The 23,498-nt window shown below is 63.5% G+C and overlaps 1 protein-coding gene across 2 annotated transcripts; it reads right to left on the bottom strand.

The window, feature by feature from the left end:
* Positions 1–12,080: 12,080 nt before the first annotated feature.
* On the bottom strand, positions 12,081–22,413 carry ADAM11 (ADAM metallopeptidase domain 11). 2 transcript variants are annotated; one of them, XM_086766638.1, is made up of 26 exons: positions 22,307–22,413; positions 21,266–21,453; positions 19,798–19,874; positions 19,529–19,595; positions 18,917–19,002; positions 18,763–18,829; positions 18,553–18,601; positions 18,383–18,450; positions 17,946–18,020; positions 17,785–17,856; positions 17,054–17,220; positions 16,893–16,977; positions 16,717–16,807; positions 16,556–16,607; positions 16,326–16,425; positions 15,941–16,012; positions 15,763–15,855; positions 15,590–15,670; positions 15,451–15,501; positions 14,784–14,847; positions 14,611–14,710; positions 14,405–14,524; positions 14,158–14,326; positions 13,966–14,080; positions 13,641–13,731; positions 12,081–13,194 (listed from the first exon to the last, which is right to left on the bottom strand). In XM_086766638.1, the coding sequence occupies exons 1-26, from the start codon at positions 22,362–22,364 to the stop codon at positions 13,149–13,151; spliced, it is 2,304 nt and encodes a 767-aa protein (XP_086622764.1). In that variant the 5' UTR covers positions 22,365–22,413; the 3' UTR covers positions 12,081–13,148. The 2 variants fall into 2 exon arrangements, with proteins under 2 accessions (XP_086622764.1, XP_086622763.1); XM_086766637.1 differs by having other exon boundaries at positions 18,383–18,601.
* Between the last annotated feature and the right edge of the window lie 1,085 nt (positions 22,414–23,498).

Genomic DNA, 23,498 nt, shown 5'->3' with positions numbered 1-23,498 from the left:
GAAACGCGTGCGGAGCAGGGAATGGCCTGGATGCAGTCGCCAGATCCGTGCCCAGCAGGATAACGCTGGCTTGAGCCACGCGGCGCGGGTTGGAGGGCAGGGATAACCGAGGAGCTGCAGTGGGGCCTGGGCTCCCGCCACGTCGCCTCTGCGGCTCCCGAAGGACCCTGAACCTCGCCGGTATCTTTCAGCATGCGATTATCGCTGCATGAGTCAACGCAGCCCGCTGCAGGCATCCAGCTAAGCCTGCGCTTAAGTGTTGTAAAGTGCAGAGGCCTTCATTTAGCAACGAATTTGCAGCAAGAAATTCTGAAATGCTTCAGGCATTTAACCAGTAACTGAAAAGGAAGGGTGCGGTGGCCGTGCTCTTTGCTGGCGATACGTCTCTTGGGAAATCATCTGATAGAAGCCGTCGTGTGATGGCTGCGTTTGCTCTTGTGCTCAGAAACAGGCCAGGAGCAAAAAAACCCCGGATCAAAACAGGGATCGCACGCTGTCCCCCCAAGCTTGGTTTTGTCGCTCTGTGTGGGTGCAGGGCGCTGTTTGAGATGCCCCTGGGCGCCTGGCCTGGCCTCCAGCCGCTGCTCCCAGGGGACGCGTCTCCCGCGGGCCCTGCGTCACATCTGCCAGCCCCGCGCGATGCCTCGGGTGCTCGGGGACCTCGCCGATGGCACCATGCGCCTGGGCGTGATCCCGACGGATCCTTTGTGTGGCTGTGCAGGCCGGGGACAGTTCCACCTTGTTCTCTGCTCTGAAGGGAGGATGGCGTGGCCTCCTTCGTGCTGGGTATTGCAAGTGCAGATAGATCCTCTGCCGAGCTGTCGGAAGCGTCGCCTCGGGGTTAATATTGCCTGCATTAAGTGTTTCTGCTACAGCCTTTAAGCTCAGATCTTTAATCTTAGTAGCTAAGTGTTCAGCTACAATCTCGTAGCTACTACACTGTTCTTGTGGCTTGATTTGTTAATAATTCAAGAATTCTTGACACTGGGTGCGTAACTTGCCAGTTGCGAGGTTCCTTTTGGGACGAGCTGTTTATCGAGATGCACACGTTGGCTCCCGGGGCGTTTGTGGTGTGCCCAGTTCCTGTGAGCCGGACCTGCTGCGCTTTGCACATTGTGCGGTTACCTTCAAGCCGTTCCTGAAAGACCGATCCGTGTGCGCGAGTTAAATTAGGATCTGCTGTTAACGGTGTAATGAGATGTAATCCACCTTTCTACGAAGGAGCTCGGGGGCTTCCGCTCCTCCGGGGCTTGCCATTCGTTTTCTGGGTATCAGAGGAGACTCCAAATATCAGTTCATCACCACTTGGTGATGACATTTTGTTTTCTACAGCATGACATTATCGTCGTCATGTAAATTCCGTGTTGACAGCTGGGGAAAAATGCCTTAGAAGGGGGATTTAAAGGCGTCTGATCAGTGCTCATCGGTGCTATAGAATAGTTTCTGTACAGTTTGGATTTTGCTGTTCTCCTCCCTTTTATTTTTTTCTTGGACGGGTGTTGTGACCACTCTTTGGCAAAGGACGTGTCGCCCCTTCGTAGCCCTGAGCCTCCTGCTTCCCGAGGAGCAGAACCGAGGCCCCCATGACTGTGTCCAAACTCAGCCTCATGCCGTGGGATTTTTCCGTCTTACCCTTGTTCAGGTCTGTGACTGAGCTGTGACTTCTGCTGCCCCATGGCCTGAATTTCCCCCGTGTGGAAAGGAAGCCCGGCCAAGCCAAAGCAGGAGCTGCGGACCCGCTTTCTCTTTAGAGATGGCATGGCGTGTGCCAGAGTCCTCCGGTTCGAAGCGACGCAGCCCTGCGCGTCACCTGCAGCACGTGTCGCCAGGAGGTTCGTCTTGATGTTCAGACAGGAGTTGGGATCCCAGTCTGGCAACGGATGAAATTTCTCAAGTCAGCAGGCAAGCAGTGATAGATTTTAGCTTTGTTGTGAGTGTTGGCAATCATTGTGCCAACTTCTCAGCTTTCGTCTTGCCCTTATTTAAAGACATATTGTGACTTAAGTGAGTGACTTATTTTTTTCCCCTCTGAGTATCTCTTATCCCTAAAAAAAAATCAGTATTCCCATTTATAAATGTTTGCCAGGCTTTCTATATCTTTTTCTATAAACTTGAATTACCTGAAAATCCACTACCAGAAAACTTTTTAAAAGGCCTGTTCTGTATGGAAAATGTTTTTTGGTAGTGGCAGGTGTCAGTAGGTGTGTCTCTGGTTTTGGAGCTCCCTCACCACCTTTGGTTGTTACTCCCCCTGACTTTTTTGCAGGGAAGGAGATGAGGAGATTTGACTTGTGATACCTGAATCTAAGTGTGATGACTCCAAGCTCTGAAACAAAATTCCTCTCTTGATTTATATCGCTGATAGCAATTTTTTTTTTTCCCCTGAAGCTGGTATTACACCATTAAGCGATTCCTTGCTGTATGTATTCTTATGCCATATAGAAAAAATTAAGACTTAATGCGTTGTAGAGCTCCTCTGCGTGTTTGTGTTGTACCCTCTGCATGTTTACATTGATTGGAATTACACCAGAGACCATGGTTAAGTCCCACGGGTGTGCGCTGGTGAAAAACACTGTGAAAATATGAAGGTACAAGGAGAAGCTTTGTGAATTGTCTGTGATTTTTAATGGAGAGACCCCCGAAAGTGCCGTGCCCGCTGCTTGGCTCAGCCCCATCCAGAGTACCTGCCCGGGGACCAGAAGCACCAGGACAAGAATGAACTTTCCACCGAGCTCCGTTGGTCGGGTCCAACGCTAACTGAAGGCTGGCGGTCTGTTCGCAGGTATGTCGGGTGTTTTATAAACTCCATCGCTTCTGTCAGAGGTCCAGCCTGTCGGAGGGCGCTGGTTTCCACTGAGCAGAGAGTGACCCTCCAGCCCAGAGCCCTTTATCTGCCGTGGAAGGCATGAGTCAGAAACCGTGGCTGATTAGTCAGCCGTGTTTGGTAATGAACTTGTTAACATTTTGGAAGGTCTTTGAGGGAGCTGTTGAAAAGTCAGTTTGATTGCATCAGCTGCACGCTGAGTTTCTGCGGGCTCGGAGCTGGAACGCGCTCAGCGTGCGAGATGAACATGTGGGTTCCTGGGAGCATGTTTTCCATGTTCTCCAAGAGAAAAGCAGGTACCTTTGCTTTATAAACACGTCCAATCTGTTATATGTTATGTTATAGATGCAGTATTATATCAATACTCTTAAAATGAAGTGGAAAGAGAGATGTGGGGCTGTACAGTGAGCATCTCTGAAAATCAGGGCTGGGTTGAGCAGGTAAATTTTGTGGTGAGATGCGTGATGCAGAGAAGAAAAGCGGTAAACGTAAAGGTGCTGGATATCAGTCAGGGCCTTGTTACGGTGCCGCTGAGACGTTGTTTGCGCAGATGAGATGTTTTATTCCCAGAAGCCAGGTGAGGTGCACAAGAGCAGTGCTGTAGGTGTCGGGAGCACAGGAGGGAGAACGGGGAGTTGCCAGTCTGGAGGGCAGAAGGAACCGTGCTCTTGGTCTTTAGGTTTTGATATCTTGGTCTAAGTTTTTGATATTTTGATATTTTCATTGATTTTATTTTCCCCCTCCCACAAATATTGAATGCACTACTGGAATTTGCAGGTAGCATGAAACTGGGAGACTATTTGTATGGCAGGTGAAGGTCTGGAGAAGGGAGCAGCTGGTACCAGTGCTACAGACCTGGCGTGAGCCGGGCATGCAGAATTCCTCCTCTCGGAGCAAAACTGCTTTTCGGTGTGAAAGTGTGAGCAGCCTCCCTCCGTTTATTAACGTCTCTCTCTCCAGCCCTTCTGCGGGTGCTCGTTGACTTCAGGTAAATCAAAGGGAAGTTCAGGACATTCCCAGTCCCATAAAAAGATGGGGGCCAGAAGTGCCTCTGCTGAGAATGGGTAAGAATAGGTATTGTGCGGACTTTTGTCATGTGGCGGGGTGGCTGCCAGGTCACGTAGCAGCACCTGCGGCCTGCCAGGGGACAGCCCAGTGGACGGCATGTGGCCTTGCAGCAGTAAGGAACTTGTAGATTAAGAAAAGAAATGCAATTGTATCAGATGATAGAAAATGAGTTTATTAAATAAAACACAGGGAGTGGGGTGCAGCACCTTGGTTCAACCAGAACGTGGTATTTCCAAGAATCATAGAGTCACAGAATCACAGAATGGTTTGGGCTGGAAGGGCCCTTCAAAGCCCACCCAGCCCAACCCCCTGCCAGGAGCAGGGACATCTCCAACCAGATCAGGTTGCTCACAGCCCCGGCCAACCTGGCCTGGAACGTTTCCAGGGATGGGGCATCCACCGCCTCTCTGGGCAGCCTGGGCCAGTGCTCCAGCGCCCTCAGTGTAAAAAATTTTTTCCTAATATCCAATCTAAATCTACCTCCCTCTATTTTGAAAGCCTTACCCCTCGTCCTGTCCCACCAGGCCCTGCTGAAGAGTCTCTCCCCATCTTCCCTGCAGCCCCTTTGGGCACTGGGAGCCGCTCTCAGGTCTCCCCGGAGCCGCCTCTTCTCCAGGCTGAGCAGCCCCAGCTCTCCCAGCCCGGCCGCACAGCAGAGCTGCTCCAGCCCTCTCAGCATCTGCGTGGCCTCCTCTGGACCCTCTCCAACAGCTCCACGTCCTTTCATCAGCATGTCTATTAGATGAAGCTGTCCCGGAATATTTCCCCTCTACGTACTGGGACAGGGAGGGCAGTTTGCTGTGGGACCATCTCAGGAGGGGACCGGCTCAGGAGTAGGCCACAGGGCTGGGAAATGAAATTCTGGCTTAATCAATGGCTCGAAAATCTGGTTTGTCATTGTCTGTTGCCTTTTCTTGCAGACTGGCTGGTTGGAGCAGCAGTGTTACATAATGACCTGGTTGTGGTTGTTTTTAACAAAAAAGTAAGTTGTGATCCTCTGCAATGCTAGGGTTTTCTGCATTTTGTATTTGGATGTGTGTTTTGATGTCCGGGAAGGAAAGAGAAAATCCTTGTTAAGAAAAGAGAGCCCAGAAAAACAACAGTAGCCGGTGCAGGGGTGAGGAGATCGTTACATAAACTGCTCTGACCTGGAGTGCCACGGGACTGCGGATATCCCGGAGAGGAGAGCCGGGATCCTGAGAGACTTCAAAGCTAATTTAATAAATTGTTGTTTTGTAGTTATGGATTTCAGTTCTTGAGGAGGACTAGGAAGAAAACCTCAGGAAAACAGGAAAATGGAGCCTTTTCTTTGTCAGATGCCAGTTTAACTCAGCAGTGTCTGATCCCTGCTCTTGCAGTTTAACATCAGCTAATGAGGATTTAACGTCTCGTCACAATTAGAGTCGGGGGTCGGTGAGACGCACGTCCCGGCGTGCTGTGCCCTGCGCAGGGCCGGCTGACAGCCCGCGCCTGTGGGATGGAGAGTTCAGCGGCTGCCGTCTGTCTCTGTGCTGACTGTGCTGGCAAGGTGAAACGGCCCCACTGGGGATTCTCAATTAAATTCTGCTGACCTGGATTTGAACTGCTGAGCTGTAACGCAGGCTGCGCCTACCTTGCGCGCAATCCCGGCAGCAATCAGCTGTCGGTTTGGAGTGGCGCCTGGCTCTGCCTCGGCTGCTTGTGGGTTAAAGCTCACCGGCGGCGGAAATGTGAACTCAAGCGTTCGCTGGACCACTCATAAAAAGCAGCAGCAAGGCTGGCCCGCGCCTGGCATGACACGGTCTTTGAGCTGGAAAAGACCGACAAGGCAGCGCAGCCAGCGTCCTGGCCAGGAGGAGATTGCTTCTTAAAGGGCATTTGGAGATTTTTTTTGGACAGTCTAGTCATAACAGACTCAAGGAATTGGGTTTCCCCCAGTTCTCCCAGGCTGTTCTCACCCTCTGGCTGCGCAGCCGCAGTTAAAGCACACCAAAGCCTTCAATCACGTTTTCAGGCCACTGGCTGTCTTCTGGGCCAGCAAAAATCCTTCCCTTCCCGTGGCTGGTGGGGGCTGTGCCTCCAGCCTGTGGGCCCCTCTTGCAAGCAAGCGGTTGCTGATGCGGCCGCACTTTGATGCAGGAGCTGCCCCGTCGCCCCCGGCACGTGCGTGTCTGACAGCAGCCCTCGGCTGGAGCGGCTCCGTCTTATTCCCGTCTGGGCTTTGGCTGTTGCCTCCGGGGCCGTGGTGCTGCTCTCATCGGTGTACAGGCTTGGAAAGTCTGTTTTTTTGCTGATGTCCTCAGTCTCTGCTGTTGAGAGTTCTTCTCTGCCGTTAGAAATCAGGTCTCAAGTTGGTCAGCAGAAGGTTTCAACTTTTCTGTCTTTGTGTTTACCTAAAAGCAGAGTGATACCCATTTCCAGCTGGAGAGGTGGGAACATGCAAACCTCGTGAAGTTCAACCAGGCCAAGTGCAAGGTCCTGCACATGGGTTGGGGCAATCCCAGGCACAAATCCAGGCTGGGCGGGGAATGGATGGAGAGCAGCCATGAGGAGAAGGACTTGGGGGTGCTGGTGGATGAGAAGTTCAACACGAGCTGGCAACGTGCACTTGCAGCCCAGAAACCAACGGCATCCTGGGCTGCATCCCCAGCAGCGTGGGCAGCAGTCGAGGGAGGGGATCCTGCCCCTCTGCTCCGCTCTGGTGAGACCCCCCTGCAGTGCTGCGTCCTGCTCTGGAGCCCCCAACAGCAGAAGGACGTGGAGCTGTTGGAGAGGGTGCAGAGGAGGCCACGCAGATGCTGAGAGGGCTGGAGCAGCTCTGCTGTGAGGCCAGGCTGAGAGAGCTGGGGCTGTTCAGCCTGGAGAAGAGGAGGCTCCGGGGAGACCTGAGAGCGGCTCCCAGTGCCCAAAGGGGGCTGCAGGGAAGGTGGGGAGGGACTGTTCAGCAGGGCCTGGTGTGACAGGACGAATGCTAAGGGTTTTAAAACTGACAAGAGGGTAGGTTAGATTGGACATAAAGAAGAAATTTTTTACACTGAGGGCGCTGGAGCACTGGCCCAGGCTGCCCAGAGAGGCGGTGGATGCCCCATCCCTGGAAACGTTCCAGGCCAGGTTGGCCGGGGCTCTGAGCAACCTGATCCGGTTGGAGATGTCCCTGCTCCTGGCAGGGGGGTTGGGCTGGGTGGGCTGTAATGGTCCCTTCCCACCCAAACCCTTCTGTGATTCTGTGATACCCAGCTTTCCCACGTAGCGCTGGCTGTGTTCACCACCCCAGCCGAGCTCTGTAGCACAACTTGGGGGAGGGAGCCTGCAAGGGGGGGTGCGATCACCGTGACCTGTTGTGTTTGCAAAGTCGCCAGGAGCCTTTGCCAAAATTCCTGTGACTGTTCGCTCTAATCCATTCCAGCTCAGCCCGGCTACCGCCTCCCTGGCCACCCCGAGCTTGAGTCGCCTGGGCTGCAGACGCATTGTGCTCGGCAAACCCTTGGCAGCTGGAAAGGCTGATGCTCCCCTTCCCCCTGGAGCGCCCGGTCCCTGTTCAGCGCGCTGCAGTGCCGTTGGGACTGACAGCGTTGGGTAAGTCGTGCAGAGCCAAGGCTGCTCAGAGATGCTCGCCACTTTCCCTGCTCTGCCCCTTTTCTGCGCACTGATTTGTTTCTTGTTTCCAGCCGGAGCCTGAATAGCAAAATTCCCACTGTGGGTGAGACAGAGCTGGGATCTGCTTTTCCTTGAAGCATGCCTGCTACTTTTGACCGTTTATCAGCTACTTTTGACCGTTTATCAGCTGCAGAATTTCTCCATCGTGACAAAAAGGTGAATTTCCCTAAAATCTCCATGTACCAAACCTCAGCTCGGAGGCACAGCAAGGACTTGCTTTGGTCCTGCCCCGTCCCAGGCCGCACCATGTGCCAGGAGACGTTGGGGGAGAGCCAGGCTGGACTCTACCCTTTCCACCCCCTCTCTCTTCTTCTTTCTCCCCTCCAGACCTCGGCTTCCCACCAGGAGCTGGAGGTGCCACAGCGGAAGGACGTCGTGCTTCTTCCAGCGTTGTCTCTGGGGCAGAAGGCGCCTGTTGCTCGGGGGTGCGGGTGCGTGACAGGCGTGCTTCCAACAGCAGAGGCAGACAGACAGCGCGCCGCGTGGCTCTGTCAGCCTTCCGAGGCTTTCCCAGCGGGAAAACGCATGTCCTGGTTTGCGGTCAGAGTTCAGTTCGGGTTCTTCATTTATTCACGTGGAAATGAGGATGTGGTTTGGTTTTTTTACAGCTGCATTGCGAAGCCAGTACTTGGGGTGTTACTTTCTCTTCCCTGCAATTTATCCCCCAAAGAAAACTCCCTTCAGGATGACGTTTCCCCATCTCACTTCACACGGCAGCGTTGCCTCCTGACCATCTGACGTCTCCCTCTGCTCTCGAGAGCCGACCCAAACATCTCGGCTTTCTCTAGAGCATGAGAGCTGAAAAAGCACAGCCCCCCGCTCCCTCCCCCCCCCCCCGCTCACGCAAGCTGCCACTCACGTGGCGGCCCCCCATGCTGCAGTGGCCGCGTTCCTGAGGAGTCCTTGAGGATTTTCTTCCTTGTGTGCACCCTAAAAGCAAGGTCTGCCTCATTAGATTATAGCTGAAAAATCGCAGCCAGATGGTCAACCATCAGCTTCAGCAGCCGCGGGAGCGGAGGTATTTCAGATTCAGGGGTTTCCCATTGTGTAATGGCACAGACGTTGGTTTCTTATTTCTTTGGTTTTACTAATTAGGAGGGGAATTTTATTTTTTTTCATCATTGCAGGCTTTTGAGGTTGGCAGGATCCGCTCTTAGAGGCTTGTTGCTGTTTTCAGTGAAAAGGGGCAAATAAGTCTGATTTTATCCCTCTGCTCGGTCGCAGCCGCCGGGCCTGCCCAGGCCGCACTCCCCCCCGGGTCCCTCGGGCGCGGGGTGTGACGGGGGATGTACCACACCAGGGTGAGGGAGAGGGCTCTGCAGGTGGCCTCGGCGGAGCCTGAAAGCCAGCGCCGACCTCGCGGCCTTCGTCCGAGGAGCGTCTGGGCCCCAGCGCGCAAACGGGAGGCTGTGGCTTCTCCCTGCGCCTTCAGCAGTGGTGGCTGAGGAGCGTGGGTCAGAACTGAGCGCGAGGGTGGTCTCCAACATAAAATGGGGGAATCAAGAGCAGGAGAAGGAATGTGAGGACAAGCAGAAACGCTGCAGCGTCCGGCCAGCCTGTGCTGGCGTTTTGGGGCAGCTCAGCGGAGGAGCTGGGTGATGTGCTGGAGGAAACGGGAAAGAGCCAGCGAAGTCTGCAGTGGAGAGAGGGGGCAGCCTGCGGCATCGAGCGCCTCTGGGCGCTGCACCCTGCTGCCCCTCGCAGTTTTTGTCGTCCTGGGGGCTTGGCCAAGGAGCATCTCCCTTCTGCTGGGCACAGCCAACCCCACCGCGGCGTCCTCATGGGCCCACCGAGCACTGCTGGTGAGCGGGACCCTGCCCTGAGCGAGTGGGGTGGGTGCTGCATGACCCTGCAGGGCTCCAGACCGGAGCTGGGCCGACTTTTCAGTCTTTTTTTTTATTTTGCCCTCCTGACCCTGAAGGCCCTGAATAACTCAAGATGCAGGAACAGCCCGTGCATCTGGAATATTTCTGGCTCACTCATTGTGCTGGTATCTGGACACCGGCCCAAAATAGCTCCTTGCCGAGACGCATCGCAGCCATGGCTGGTGGCAAATCGGCTAAAATCTGTAAGGGGTGTAAAGATGTCCCTGCTGCGAGGGGCTCACGGCACCGCGGGGAGCGAGGCTGGAGGACGGCACAAACCCCTCCCTGGCTCGCTGGCTGCTCGCCCCGCGCTCCCCGCCACGGCCGGGGGCTCTTCCACCCTCTCTCCCAGCCCGCGCCGCCTCCTGCCAGGCCGTCGCTGTGGGGGACAGCGAGCGGGCGGTGGTGGTTGCTTTGGTGAGATGGGCTCAGCCCTTCTGAAACCAGGAGAGAGCCCACCCCCGCCTGGGGCTGGGGCTCCCCCATGTCCCTGGGCCGTGTGCGTGGGCGAGGTGCTGAAGCTGGGTGCGTTTTTGTGCCGCGCGTAGGGGGGACGGGGGAGCGGGGTGCTTCCGGGGCTCTGCGGGGCGAGGGGCTCCTCCAGCCCCCGCTCCGGGGTGGGGTTGTTGTGGCGTGTGTCGTTCCATGTCCCGCTCCTTGCCTCCGTTGGCAGGAGCGACCCTTCATGGTGACACCAGGCCGGGGCAGAGGGGGCCGCAGCAACGCTTGTGTGGTGAAAATCTGCCATCGATTTTACCGGCAAAGGGCCCTGAGCGGGGGGAGGGGCTGCAGCCCCCTCCCCAGCCTTTGTCCTCGAGGGGACCGCAGGGACACTTGTGGCCCTGGAGCATCCCGGGCTGTAAGCGCATCTCCTGCGCGCCCAGTCCGGCCGTCGATGGACTGGACTGGGAGAGCCCTCTCGTGGCTGGCGAGCCAAGGAGACCGGCTGTGCCCAACCGTCCGGCTGTGCTGAGCAGGACTCCGGCTGTGCCGGTGGGCCCGCGGCTGGGCCCGTGGGAGGATGCTCCACCGCTGTGGGTCCTGCCGGGAGTTGGGGACCCGTCCCCCCGTCCCCGGCTGCCGGGTTTTGCTGCCCCCACTGCAAAGCCAGGCGGGATCCACGCATGTGAGGGTGTCCCTCTGAGGGGACGGGAGCCTGCCCGTGTGTCCCTGCAATGGGACGGTGACCTCTCGTGTTCAAGGGCCCCGTCCCCGTGCTGACACAGCCACGGGTGCACGTGGCGGGACAGGGACGGAGCTGTGTCCTCGCACTGGGATGGGAGCAGGACTGAGCATCTCTGGGGTGGGACAGGGAGCAGCCACGTGTCCCCGCAGTGGGGCAGGGTCCCCCGAAGGGCAAAAGCTCGGAGGGGCCGAGCGTGGTGGTGCTTACCATGTGCCATCAGCGCCACACGATCGGACACGCGACTCAGACATGGAGGTCGGGACGGTTCCAACCCTTGGTGGAGCGTGGGACACGGGGAGGACGTCGGTGGGATCCAGTGGCGGGGATGAGGGACCGCAGCATCCTCCCAGGTGAAATCTGGGGAGACTTGTGCACCATATTTCCCACCCTTCACGCCCCTGAAAGGCAGACCCACCCCCCCCTCATCGTTTTCCAAATCTTTATTTTAAATAAATTCTGCGACATTGCAGGAGGCTTCCCGGAGGCCGGAGCCGGGGCTGAGTGAGGAGCACGCAGCGTCTCCAGCGACAGCAGCTCCGGCAGCGGCAACGGCAGCTCCCCAGCGCGTGCAAAGCAGGAGCATGAGACGAGGCACGGGTGTTTGGAAGGGGGGCAAAGCCCCCTCCCCACCCCACGGCCCGGGCCCACATCCCGGCTGCGGGCGATAGCGCGGAGCGAGGCGGTGCGGGATGGCGGTGCGGCTGGCGGTGAGTTGGCAGGGCGGGGTTTGCCCCCACCCCGGTGTGCTTGGGCCCTGCCGTGTGCCGGGACGGGCCCCGCGGGCCGAGCCTGCTGGCGTTGGGGGTCTGGGGGGGGGGGCTGTTCTGCTCTCTCAGCTCTGGAAGCACTGGGTGCACCCCACCCTAGCCCGGCCTGGCTGCAGGACCTCCCTGGCGCGGCTGCAGCAGCACCGCTTGACCTTACAGCGTTAAAATCATTAAGAAAAAAACCCCAGTATTTATATCTATATATATAGATGTCCCCAAGCCCAGTGACGGGGCGTCCCCTTGCTGCGGGGACCACCCTGGCACTGTGGCTGTGACAGCTGTGGGGACAGTGTGGTGACAGCAATGGGGGGGTGTGGGTGGCCCAGAGCCCCCTGTGCCCATGGTGGCCCCAGGTCCCCGCGTCCCCCAGCCCATCATGATAATAGCTCGTGGGGAGCCAGGCCTGGGGACACCCCGCCACCCCCTGTCCTGCTGTCACCTCCCAGAACCCTGGCGTGGCGGGGCCCTGTCCCCGGCCCGATGCCACCACAGCCGAGGTGCCCACGGGTGCTGTGGGTGCCCAGCCGCGCACTCATGCCCCACTGGGGCCACCCGCGCCGAGGGCTGGGCTTGGGGACACCCTTGGCCACCCCTTGGCTCCGCGGCAGAGGGGCCCGGCTGCAGGCAGGGGCGCTGGGTGGGGGGGGACATGGAGGGGACACCCCTGCCCCACTGTGGGCATGGGGGTGTCACCCCCCCCCCACGTTGTCCCCTGCTGAGTGTCACCGGTGTGTCCCCCCCCCCATGGAGGGTGACGTGCCGTGGGGACAGGGTGACACATCCCACCCACCTGCCGTGGGGCTGGGGTGACACGTGCCACCAGCCCGGGGCTCAGCCTGTCCCCCAGCAGGTGGGTCCTGCTGTCACCTGCCCCCCACCAGCCCCAGTGCCACCAGTCTGGGGTCCAGCTGCCTGATCTGGGGTGGGGGCAGCCCCTGCCCTAGGGCAAGACCCTGGCACCCACGGGTGCCAGCCCCCACTGCTGGGGACACTGGGGGCCCATGGCTGGGCAGGTACAGCCATGACATTTGGGGGAGGAGGGAGGGGTGCACCCCACACTGGGGGCTGCTGAGCTGCTTTTGGGGTGGGGGACATGTGGAGGTGCAGGCCCAGCCCCCAGGAACCCTACCCCAGAGCTGGCACGTGGGGTGGGGGGGGCACGACTCGCAGCCCCTGCACTGGGATATACTGGCCTGCCATTTGGGGGGGACCCAGGCCCCAAAGCTGGAAGATGCTGATGGGGGGGCAGGCGGGGGATGTGAGGCTGGGGCCCCCCCCTCGCCCCTGCAGGTACATTCATCCCGGTGCCGTCAGTGCCGTCAGCCCTGGGCCGGGGGGGCCGGGGGGGGGCCCGTACATTCGTGGTGGTGCGGTGGGGAGGCTCGGGGGGGGGTCCCAGTGCCCCCCCCCCCCCGCTCTCCTCCTCGGCCGGACTCTCGGCAGCGGCGCCCCATTTAATTGCTGTTAATGAGGTGCTGGGTGGGGGGGGAGTGTGGGGCAAAGTGGCCCCGCTCAGGTCCCTCCGGACCTGCAACACAGAAGTGGAGTGCGTTTAGTGTGGGGCTGTGACACGAGGGGGACACATGGGGGGGACACCAGGCCAAAAAGAGCCAGCACGGGGCGGGGGGGCTGCTGCCAGGCCCCCCCCCCACAACCGCCATCTCTTTTCAGCTGTGAGGGGCACAGAGATGGAGACAGCACGGCCGGACACACAGCGACACGGACAGACTCCCACGCCGTCAGGCTGCCCGACGGTGACGGTGACAGTGAGGGGGCGAGGAGGAGACGATGGGGGGGGGCAGTTACACTCCCTGCTGCGCCGGATCGTACCTTCCTCGGCGGATGTTCCTTGGGGGGCGGCGGGGGGAGAGGAGAGGAGCGTTAGTGCCACCCCTGTGTCCCCCGCTCAGCATCCCCTCCGCAGCGTCCCCCCGGTCCCACAGGCAGTGGCTGCGTCCCCACGCACATGGGGGTCACCAACATGGTACCCCCCCCCATGCTTGTGGACAGACAGGGCCAGGAGCGAGCAAGGGGCTGGGGTGACAGTGACCCCCCCAGTGACGCATGCAGGCAGGGAGAGGGGACAGGCAGGGACAAGGGGGACCAGGCTGGGACTAGGGGACTGTGCCGGGATGAGGGGACCAGGCCGCAGGCGATGGTCACCTTGGGGTGCACAGGCCTTCCCCGGGGGGCAGGGGGCCTGGCCCTGGCGTGGTGACGATGTGCGGGGTGGAGGGACGGGGCCCGTGATGGTGCCAGCAGCAGAGGGGACAAGCCATGCGGTGGCTGCTTACTTAAATCCCCAGCCTGTCCCCCCTAGGACGATGGCAGCCACCAGCACGGCCCCCGCGATGGAGCCGATGATGATATTGGTGCCACTGGGACCTGTGACAGAGGGGACAGGGAGAGGGGACGGGGACACAGGTCAGCAGAGGGGGTCATGGGATGCAGCCCCAGGCGGGGCGGGGGGGACAAGGCCCAGCTGCGCCGTGGCACCAGGGGGACGGCGGCACTGGAGCCCCGGGGGCAGCTGGGGACAAAGGGGGACGCCCCAGCCTGGGGGGAGAAGGGCCGGGGGGAGGCACGGGGGCCCACCGCCCCCTCGGCGGGCACACAGACCCTTGTATCGCTCCATCTCCCCCGTGGGCTTTGGCTCGGGGATGGGGTCGTAGACGCTGCAGTCCTTCCCTGTCCACTCGGCACGGCAGATGCACTTGCCCTCGTTGCTGCAAACCTGCGAGGGGACAGCGTCACCCCCACGCTGCCGTCACGCCCTCCCGGTCCCCCCCGGTTCCCCACCACGTCCCTCACCCCGTGATCGAAGCAGATCTTCCCATCCCAGCTGCCGGGGCAGGAGCTGAAGTTAAAGGCGGTGGCTGGAAGGCATTTACGGTCGAGACACAGCATGCCGGGCCCGCACGGCGTCCCGTCCTCCACATAGCTCAGGTCCGAGCCGTCCACCAGCTGCACGTGGCCTCCCCTGCGCCGGCACACAGCGGGTGACGCCTGGCACCCGGGACGTCCCCATCCCCATCCCCACGGCGGCGGCGGCACCCACCTGCAGTCCACGTAGCGGTTTTGGTGGAAGAAGGTGGTGGCAGCGATCTCGCCGCTGAGCTCACCCAGCCGGGGCGCGCCCGAGATGTTGGCGCAGAGGAGGAAGCCGCACAGGACGTCCCTGCAAGGCAGCAGTGGCATGGCCGGGCTGGGGGGCTGGTACGCGGAGCGGGACGGGGGACGCGGAGCGGGACAGGGCTCACTCACTGCTTGTTGCACTGCAGCCAGCCCAGGCCCTCGCGCCCGCAGTTGCCCCTCTCGGTCCCCTCCACGTTGAGCTTCTCATAGCAGAAGCGCTCGGCCGAGCCTGGGGAAAAATGGACGTCACGCACTTGTCACCCCCCTGCACCCCGGCAAAGCCCCCCCGGGCCAGCACTCACCCCGGCCCCACAGCGCGTTGCACTGCCGGTCTCTGGTTTTGCAGCGCCCGCCGTAGCACCGGCCCTGGGGAGCAGGGACGGGGTCACAGGGCGGGAGAGGGGCTCGCACACGTGTGTGCACGGTCACGGTGCGTGTACAAGGACGATGGCCCCCCCACGCCAGTGCTCGGCCCCGCTTCCACCGCCCTGGCACGGGGGGTTGGCGTGGTCTGGGGAGCCACGTGCGCACACAACCCCGGGACAGCGTTTGGGGCACGGGGTCCCACGCGTGTGTCAGGTTTCCACAGGCCACGGGTGCACGCGCACGAGGGATGGGAAAATTTACAGGGTCCGAGAGCCGCGGCCACGCACACGGGGAAGGTGCATAGCACAGGGACCGCAGCCCCGGCGCGCACAGCATGGGGATGGCAAACTGGCGACAGGGAGGGCTCGCACACCGAGGGGACCCCGGCTCCCGCAGGCGCCAGCTCACCCCAAAACCCATACGCGTGTGCATGGCTCAGCCGTGGCTGCAGCTCTTGGCGTGCACAGGCACCAGGATGCTGGAGCCCCACGGGACATGCCCAAGCTAATGGGGACACGCCGGAGCCACTGGGGACGTGCCCGAGCCCCACGGGACGTGCCCGAGCCGTTGGGGACGTGTCCCACCACGCCGGGCTGGACTCACCTGCTCGTTTTCACAGAAGTACCCGTCCAGCTTGTGGAGGTTGGGGGGACACTGTGGGGAACACACATGGAGCAGAGGATGCGTGACGCCGCGCAGCCCCGCCATGCGTCCCCCCCGCGTCCCTCGCAGCCTGGCTCACCTGGCTGGAGTCCCCGGTGCAGCTCTCGGGGATGTCGCACTCGTTGACGGCCTCCCGGCAGGACACGCCACGCGGCTCGTACTGCACCAGGGGGATGAAGGCGCCGTGTCAGGAGCCTGCGGTGCAAGAACCCCCGCGACGCCAGATCCGGCCCCCCCACCCCGGCCTCGCACCTTGCAGCCTTTGCAGCAGAGCCCGTCACTGCACATGGCATCGTGGGTCAGCGTGCACTTCTTGCAGCAGTTGCCCCCACTCTTTGCGCACTCCTGCCAGGCCGCAGCGCGCGTCAGCCGCCCCGCCACGCCGCAGCCCCGGCACGGCCGTGGCGAGCAGACCCCAGCCCCCGCTCACCGCCAGCGAGCCGCAGTCGCACTCCTCTCCCGCCTCGACGAAGCCGTTGCCGCACTCCGGAGGGTCCAGGAGCTGCCGGGACGGAGGAGGGGGAGCAAGAGCTGCTGGGGGTGCAATCCCCGAGCCAGGTGCTGCCACAAGCCCCCCAAAAAGGGCACCACGTCCCCGAGGGAGCGGCAGGACCCACAAACCGCTTGCTTTTTGCCGTCATGCGCGGGGGTTTGGCTCTGTCCCGACAGGGGACACCGGGTTTGACGCCGGCACCGTGACCTCGGCCGTGGCAGGGCCGGGGGAGACCGTGAGCCCCCGAGGGACCCTCGGAGCTGCCCCCGTGCTGCCCTGCTGCGACGGCCCCCCCAGGGTGGGGGGCGGGGGGGTCCCTCACCTTCAGGGGTTTGTTGAAGAGGCAGCTGCCGCCGCCGTCCTGCAGGAACTGGTTGTACTCGTCGATGCTGCAGCGGGAGAACTTCCGCGGGAGGTAGTACCTGCGGGGCGGGGGCCGCTGTCACCCCCCTGTCCCACCCAGGTGGCATTGCCAGGTACCCAAAACGGGGCAGGACCCTCGGCGATGCCCCCGCCGTGAGCGGTGACACGGGGGACGGTTGCAGCACCCACCCTGTGTCCTCCATGATACAGCCCAGCCACGAGTCCGGACACCGGCAGTCCCCTGGGGGAGAGGAAAGGGGCCGGGGTCCGGCTGTCCCGCTGCCGGCTCGGTGGCACCGCGGTGTCCCCCCCTCGTCCCCATCCCGCTCCCGGGGCGGGGTGGCAGGTACCTGCGGCTGCGCGGTGCTTGTTCCACATCATGCCCACGTTCTGCCCCAGCGTCTGCGCCAGCGTCACCGCCATGGCTGCCATGTTGCCGTACTGCGTGGGAGGGACAGAGGGGGTCACCGCAGGGACCCCCCCCGCCATCCCCAGCCTGCTGGCACAGGGGTCTTGCCACGCCCACCTCGTTGACACCCCCGGCGTGGGTGGGCGAGCAGATGCCCCCCACGAAGGCGGTGCCGCTGCGGCTGCTCTGAAACGTCCGACCCCTGCGAGGAAGAGGACGGTGGGGACAGGGGACGGTGGCTCCCGGTCCCGGGGAGGTGACGCGCCCGCGGCGCTCACGAGAAGAGGTGGACGGTGTCGCTCTGCTCCACTGGTCCCTCGCGCCGGTACTTCACGAACTCGTTCAGGGTCTCCAGGGAGTCTTCCCCCATCCGGATCCGGTCCTCCAAGGCCCACGTCTCCATGGCCACCAGCACGATGCGGGTGTTGAGCTGCTCCTTGTAGATCTGCAGGGACGAGGGGACAGCGCTGGGGCTGAACACCCCCTCCCCAGGGACAAACCCACTGCCCTGGGGACAAGCCCACCCGGTGCCACAGCCGAACCTCCCCCAGGGACAAACCCACCAGTGCTGGGGACAAACCCTCTGGATGACCCCACCAGGCACCGGGGACCAACCCCTCCAGGGACAAAGCCACCAAACACTGGGGACAACCCTCACTAGGGGTGAACCCCACAAGGACAAACCCACCAGGTGTTGGGCACAAACTCCCTGGGGACAAACCCACCAGCTGTGGGGAACAAACCCACCGGGGACAGACCCATCAGGCACTGGGAATGGACCCTATGGAGACAAAACCACCACAGACCAACCCCCGGGCACAAGCCCACCAGGAGCCACATCCAAACCTCCCCCAGGGACAAACCCACCAGTGCTGGGGACAAACCCTCTGGGGATGAGCCCACTGGGCGATGGGGACAAATCCCGTGGGGTTCAAACCCACCAGGGATGAACCCACCAGGGACAGATCCCCTGGGGACCAACCCCCCCTCAGAAGCCAGACCCTCTCACCATGTCGGCCAGGTTGACCACGGACTTGGCGAAGTTGCTGGTGAGAACCACGGACTTGCGGAACTGCAGGAACTGGGGGGGAGCAGGCACCAGGGACCAGGTTGGGCTGGGGGGGGCGCCACCCTGACCCCCCCGCAGGCCCCGGGACCCCTGGCGCTTACCAGCTGGTGGTCGTTCACCACTGCCAGCTCGATGTACTTGGTCTCGCTGTGGACCGTGTGCTGGGCTCGGCGTACCTGCCGGCGGGAGCCCATGGCTGAGACCGCCCCAGCGGGATGCGCCCCACCGAGCCCCAGTGAAGGGGCTTTTTGACCCCTTTAGCGGCCGCCCGTGAACCCCGAGGGGTATTTGGGATGCACGCAGTGGAGAAGCCACCCAGGTGGGCTTGGGGACAGATCCCTTCCAGCTGCGGCATCGCCGGTGCTGTGGAGCATCCCCACGCGCAGGAGCGGCACCCTGCGAACACGGCCCCAGCACCCACGAACCAGGAGTGGTGCCATGGGCGAGGGGCAGCCAGAGACCGCCTGGGGTCAATGTCCTTGTCCCCTGCCCCACGTCCCCTGTCCCTTGCCCAGCGTTCCCCATTGTCCCCGCGAACCTGCCGCCGCCGCCGCAGCTTGGGTAACCCGCCTGCGAGGTGCTGGCTCAGCGCAGGGAAGAGGCAGCCTGGAGGGAAGGGACAGAGCTGGTGGGGCACAGGACACGGGGCCACCACGGCCACGGTCACTGGTCCTCGGGGACAAGCTCCAGCTCCGTGCGAAGGCTCACCCAGTCGGACGCAGCTGGGGACGCGCTGGACGAGGTGTGGCCGGAGGCCCTGCCATGGGGAAACAGGTGTCACGGCCACGCACAGATGCGACAGTGCGGAGCGGGGGACGGACACCTCCCCGTGTCCATCCCCAAGCCGCAGCCAGACCAGTAACGCTGCAGTGGGAAAGCTGAGGCAGGCACATGGCGGGTGCCGGTGCCAGCACTCACCTGCCCGCGCTCGGCACCCGCCCGGGGCTCGATCAGGTAGGTGGCTCGGCTGTCCGAAAAGACCCCACTGCAAAGAGAGACAGGGGGGGTGACAGGGTGCAGGGGTGCAGCCCCCCACCCCCCCCTTTGGCCCGCCTGCGGCGGGGGTACTCACTGCAGGCCCTGGCAGCTGGAGAGAGCCACGAAGGAGCGGGGCTGCCCCCGGATCCGGCCCTGGTAGTAGCAGTGCTCCCCTGCGCCCTGCCAGAGTGGGGAGAGGGGGCTGAGCCTCCTGGACCCTGCCCCCGAGTCCCATCCTGCCCGGTGCTGCGCAGGCAGCTGCCCCCTCGCCCGCATCCCTGGTGGCTCTGGGCTTCACTCCCTGGGGTGCACCCGGCACCCGGGCGGGCACCCTGGGCATCACCCACCCAGCAGCAGCACCCACCCGAGGTGCGTCGCCCCACCATGCGACAGGGCAGCACCCCTGGGGCAGGGTGCGGGGGCACCCCAAGACCACCCCAGAGCTGGCACAGCGTGGCACAGCACAGCACGGTGTGACAGTATGGCACGGCACAGCACAGTGCAGCATGGCACGGCACGGTGTGATAGCGTGGCACGGCATGGCGTGGCACGGCACAGTACGGCACAGCACGGCACAGTATGATAGCATGGCACGGCATGGCATGGCACAGCACAGTATGGCATGGCACGGCGTGGCACAGTGTGATAGCGTGGCACGGCACGGCATGGCACGGCACAGTATGGCACGGCACGGCGCGCAGCTTACCGTGCTGTGGCTGCCGTTGCTGCCCACGCCGACGTGCCGCTCGACGTACTGGGAGGCGAGGAGGTGGCTGCGGGGAGCGGGCAGGGGGTGACCGGCAGCACCCTCATTGCGCACCCACCCACCACCCGTGCACGTGGCATCACCTCAGCATGGGACTCCCCCGCTTTGGGAGGCTGCTGGCACCCCATGGGCCCCTCTTCCCACCCCCCCCCCAGCTGGGCCCCACAGTGGGTGCCCCCCGCCCCGCTGGGACCCTTGGGGCCGCTCACTGGTTCAGCTGGAGGTCGAGGGTGAAGGCCGAGCCGAAGGCGCGCACCACGAAGCTCACCCGTGCCAAGTGCAGCTCCTGCAAGAGAGCCGGAGCCGTCAGCACCCCCCCCCGCACCAGCCCCCCGAAGAACATCAAAAATTAAATTAATAATTTAAACAACCGGCCCAAACATGCAGCCTCCGAAGGTGCCTTTTTATTTTTAACCTCCAAACATTCAACACAAAGGAAAACACTGAGGTTTTGCCCCAAAATGATCAGTCCCGGGGTGCTGGAGGGGCACCCGCAGCCCGTTGCCCACCTCCTCAGGAGCCATATTGGGGTGGGGGCTGCTGGAGCATCACCCCCGCCCCAGCAGGCCCAGCTTGGCCGCGGCAGCACTCGCGTTCCACTCGCCCTGCGGCGCCCGTCGCTCCTGACCTAATTCCTGCCGGCGGCAGTGGGAGCCACGCTCTGCAGCGCCTGCCTGAGACCCAGCAAACTCGCCGCATGGGTGAGGGTCCGTCACCACCCGCGTGTCCCTCGGAAGCTTCACGCCGGGAGAAATGGAGACCAGGAAAAGCCAAGCCTTTCCCGGGGCGCCTTGTCCGCTCGCTGGGACCAGGCCGCAGCTCGGGACAGTGCCGTGGGGACGAGGACCCGTTCGCCACCATGCGAGGAGGAGGGGGCGTCCTGGGCCCAGGCCACGTCCGCAGCGCGGCTGGGAAAGACTCACCGGGGTTCTACCGGTGTCGCCGCTGGGAGCCCACAGCACCGTCCCAACCTCGGATACCCCTGGACCCACAGCCGCTCCGTCCCGCCGCAACCCCCCGGGCTAACGCCTCCCTAAAATCCCGCCAGCGCCGGCCCGGCCACCCGCCGGCATTTCCCGGCATCCGGCGGTTTTACTCAACACCGGGTTTAAATCACCTTTGCGGCAACGGCAGCTCATTATTTCGCCTTTTATCCGGTGAGGACCGGGGGATCGATGCGCGCCAGCCTCCGCAGCCGCCAGCGCCTCTTTGAAAGCATCAACCCCCTCCCCGGTGCCGCCCGGGCCGGCTCCCCAAAATGCGGAGCAAAGCAGCCACCGTCCCCGAGGTGAAGGTCACCGGTGGGCGCGGAGGCACCCAGCCCGGGATGGGGATAAACCGGCTGCGGGCTGGGGGACGGCAGCGAGCGGGGCGCGTGGGGCTGCTCCCACGTGGCCTGGGTTCCATGAGCCCACCCGTCCTGCGGGACCCCTGCCCGCGCCCATGCGCCTGCCACCCGCACCCGGATTTAATGGTGGCACACGTCGGCGCCCAGCCAGGGGTGACGCCGGCGGTAGGGACCCCGGGGGGGGTGAAGGCTCTGGTTCAGGACGCCGGTGGCCACGCGTGTGTCAGGGTGCGGCCAGGCCGGCGACGGCAGTGGCCTGGGGTCCTGCCCACCCGCCCGGGGACCCCAGAAAGGGAGCGGATGGGGTGGGGGGGCTGCGGCTCACTTACAGGGCCTCCTCCTCCTCTTCCTCCAGGTTCATTCCTGACCCTGGTGTCCAGCTGATGCTTCTGCACTTCTCCTCCCCAGCTCTGCCCCACCAGCCTGCTGGGGTGGGTGATTTGGGAAACGACGCCCCCGTCCCGCCATCCGGCCGTGGGGAGCCTCCGCTGCAGCGAGCCGGCCTGCGCGGCGGGACCTGCGGGCGAGGGGAGCGGGTCGCCGCGGCCCGGGGGGGCTGGGGACACTGCGGGGGGGCTGGGGGTGACCCAGTGTGGCAGTGCACCGCAAAGGGGACACCCGCGCCCAGGGGACACGTCCCGGGGGGGACATGGAGGGGGAGGGACAGGCAGCTGGTGTGTCCCGGAGGGGACACCCAGGGGACACGGGCTGGGGGGGAGGTGCCCAGGGGATGTGGGGGACCAGTATGGGGTCACATCTGGGAGGGGAAGCACAGGGGGGGCTCGGATAGAGTGGCTCGTCCTGGAAGGGACTCCCAGGGGACGCGGGTGGCCGGTAAAGTGACGCATCCGGGGGGGGCACCCAGGGGACATGAGGGGGGGGCGACACCAGGAACGGCATCGGAGGGGGGGGGAAGCTGGGCACAGCAGCGCATCCTGGAAGGGACACCGGGGGGACGGGGGGCGGGATGGGGACACCTCGCGAGGGGACAACCGGGGGGACGGGGGGGGCGGGATGGGGACACCTCGCGAGGGGACAAGTGGGAGGTTGGGGGGGGCCACGTCCCGCGGGGACAGGAGGGGCTGCTGCGGGGCCATCTCTGGAGGGGACGGGCAGGGGACAGGGGCGCGGGGACCCCTCCCGCGGGGACACGCGGGGTGCGGGGCTGGGGGGGCGGCGGGCGGCAGGTGCGGGGTTGGAGCGGGGGGCGAGGGCCCGGCCCCTCCGGGGCGCTGCGGGGCGGCGCTGCGGAAAAATCCGTCCGGGCGGCGAGAAAACCGCAGCGGCGGCGGGGCCGGGGCCGGGGCCGGGGCCGGGGCCGGGACCGGGACCGGGAATGGGGACGGGAATGGGACCGGGGCCGGACCTACCTGCCCGCGGGCTGAGCCAGAGCAGCGCGGCCAGCAGCCAGCCCCGCAGCCGGCTCATGGCTCCCTCATAATCCGAGCGCGGCCGCGCCGGGCCCGCGGAGCCGGGGTCCGCCCGCCCCGCCGGTCCCCCCGCCCCGGGCCGGGAGCGGCCGCTGGGCCGCGAGCGCCGCCCCCGCCCCCTGCACGCGCGCACGGCACCGGCGCCCCCCCATCCCCCGCCCCGCCCGCCGGCACCGGCAGCGGCACCGGTAGCGCCCGCCCCGGCCCCGCCCCGCCCCGGCTGCCGCAGCGCCGTCGGCAGCCCCGCGGTGTTGCAGCACCGGCCGGGACCGGGACCGGGACCGGGACCCCCCCCGGCCGGTATCACCCACATGACCCCCCCCGCCCCCCAACTCCCGGTCCCGCGTCCCGAGCCGGTACCGGAGCCCCGCCAGCCCCCACCGGGCTCCCCAGCTGGGACTGGAGCCCCCACCAGTACCCAGCCCCCCCACCAGTACAGGACCCTCACACACCAGTACCGGACACCGCCCACCAGTACCAGACCACCCTTACCTGTACCGGCCCTCCCAGCCAGTCTCGGACACCCCCACCAGTACCGCTCCCCCCCTCCCCCAGCCAGCACTGGACATCCCCACACCAGTACCAGGCCCTCCCCGGCCAGTATAAGACACCCCCCCCCCCCCCCAGTACCCATCATCCCTCAGCCAGTACAGGACCCCACACACCAGTACTGCCCCCCCACCCCAGCCAGCACTGGGCTCCCGGCTGGAATTGGAGCCCCCAGCTGGGACTGAAGCCCCCCCAGCCCACACTAAGCCTTCCCCTCCCAGCTGGTACCAGACCCCCCCCAGCTGGTATGGAGACCCTAACTGGTCCCCAGTCAGCACCGGAGCCCCCAGCCAGTTGCAGAGCCCCTCCAGTCAGCATTGGAGCTTCCAACTGGTACCAGGCCCACAAATGGTACCAAGTCCCCAACCAGTACCAGGACCCCCAGCCATTATCAGAGCCCCCCAACTGGGATCGCAGCCTCCCACCCAGTACTAAGCCCCCCCCCCCCCCAGCCAGTACTGAGTCCCCAACTGGTGCTGGGCCCCAGCTGGTGCTGGTGTTGGCTGCAGGACCCCAGCTCCGGGGTCCTGGGGGAGGATGCTGAAATGGGGGGGTGCTGGCACCCACAGCACCTGGGGAAGTG

The sequence above is a fragment of the Chlamydotis macqueenii genome, chromosome 25 (assembly GCF_036417535.1).
Source record: "Chlamydotis macqueenii isolate bChlMac1 chromosome 25, bChlMac1.mat, whole genome shotgun sequence".
Taxonomy (NCBI): domain Eukaryota; kingdom Metazoa; phylum Chordata; class Aves; order Otidiformes; family Otididae; genus Chlamydotis; species Chlamydotis macqueenii.
Note: the sequence above shows the minus strand (reverse complement) of the source record. Positions and strands in the feature narration are given on the sequence as shown.

What these genes read in the sequence shown, in the direction of transcription:
- ADAM11 (XM_086766637.1), bottom strand. Translation starts at nt 22,364, where the DNA reads ATGAGCCGGCTGCGGGGCTGGCTGCTGGCCGCGCTGCTCTGGCTCAGC. An exon ending in CTGGCTCAGCCCGCGGGCAG is followed by an intron (nt 21,454 to 22,306) that starts GTAGGTCCGGCC and finishes CCTCGCCCGCAG; the next exon opens with GTCCCGCCGCGCAGGCCGGC. An exon ending in CAAGCACCGCGCAGCCGCAG is followed by an intron (nt 16,608 to 16,716) that starts GTACCTGCCACC and finishes CCTCTCCCCCAG; the next exon opens with GGGACTGCCGGTGTCCGGAC.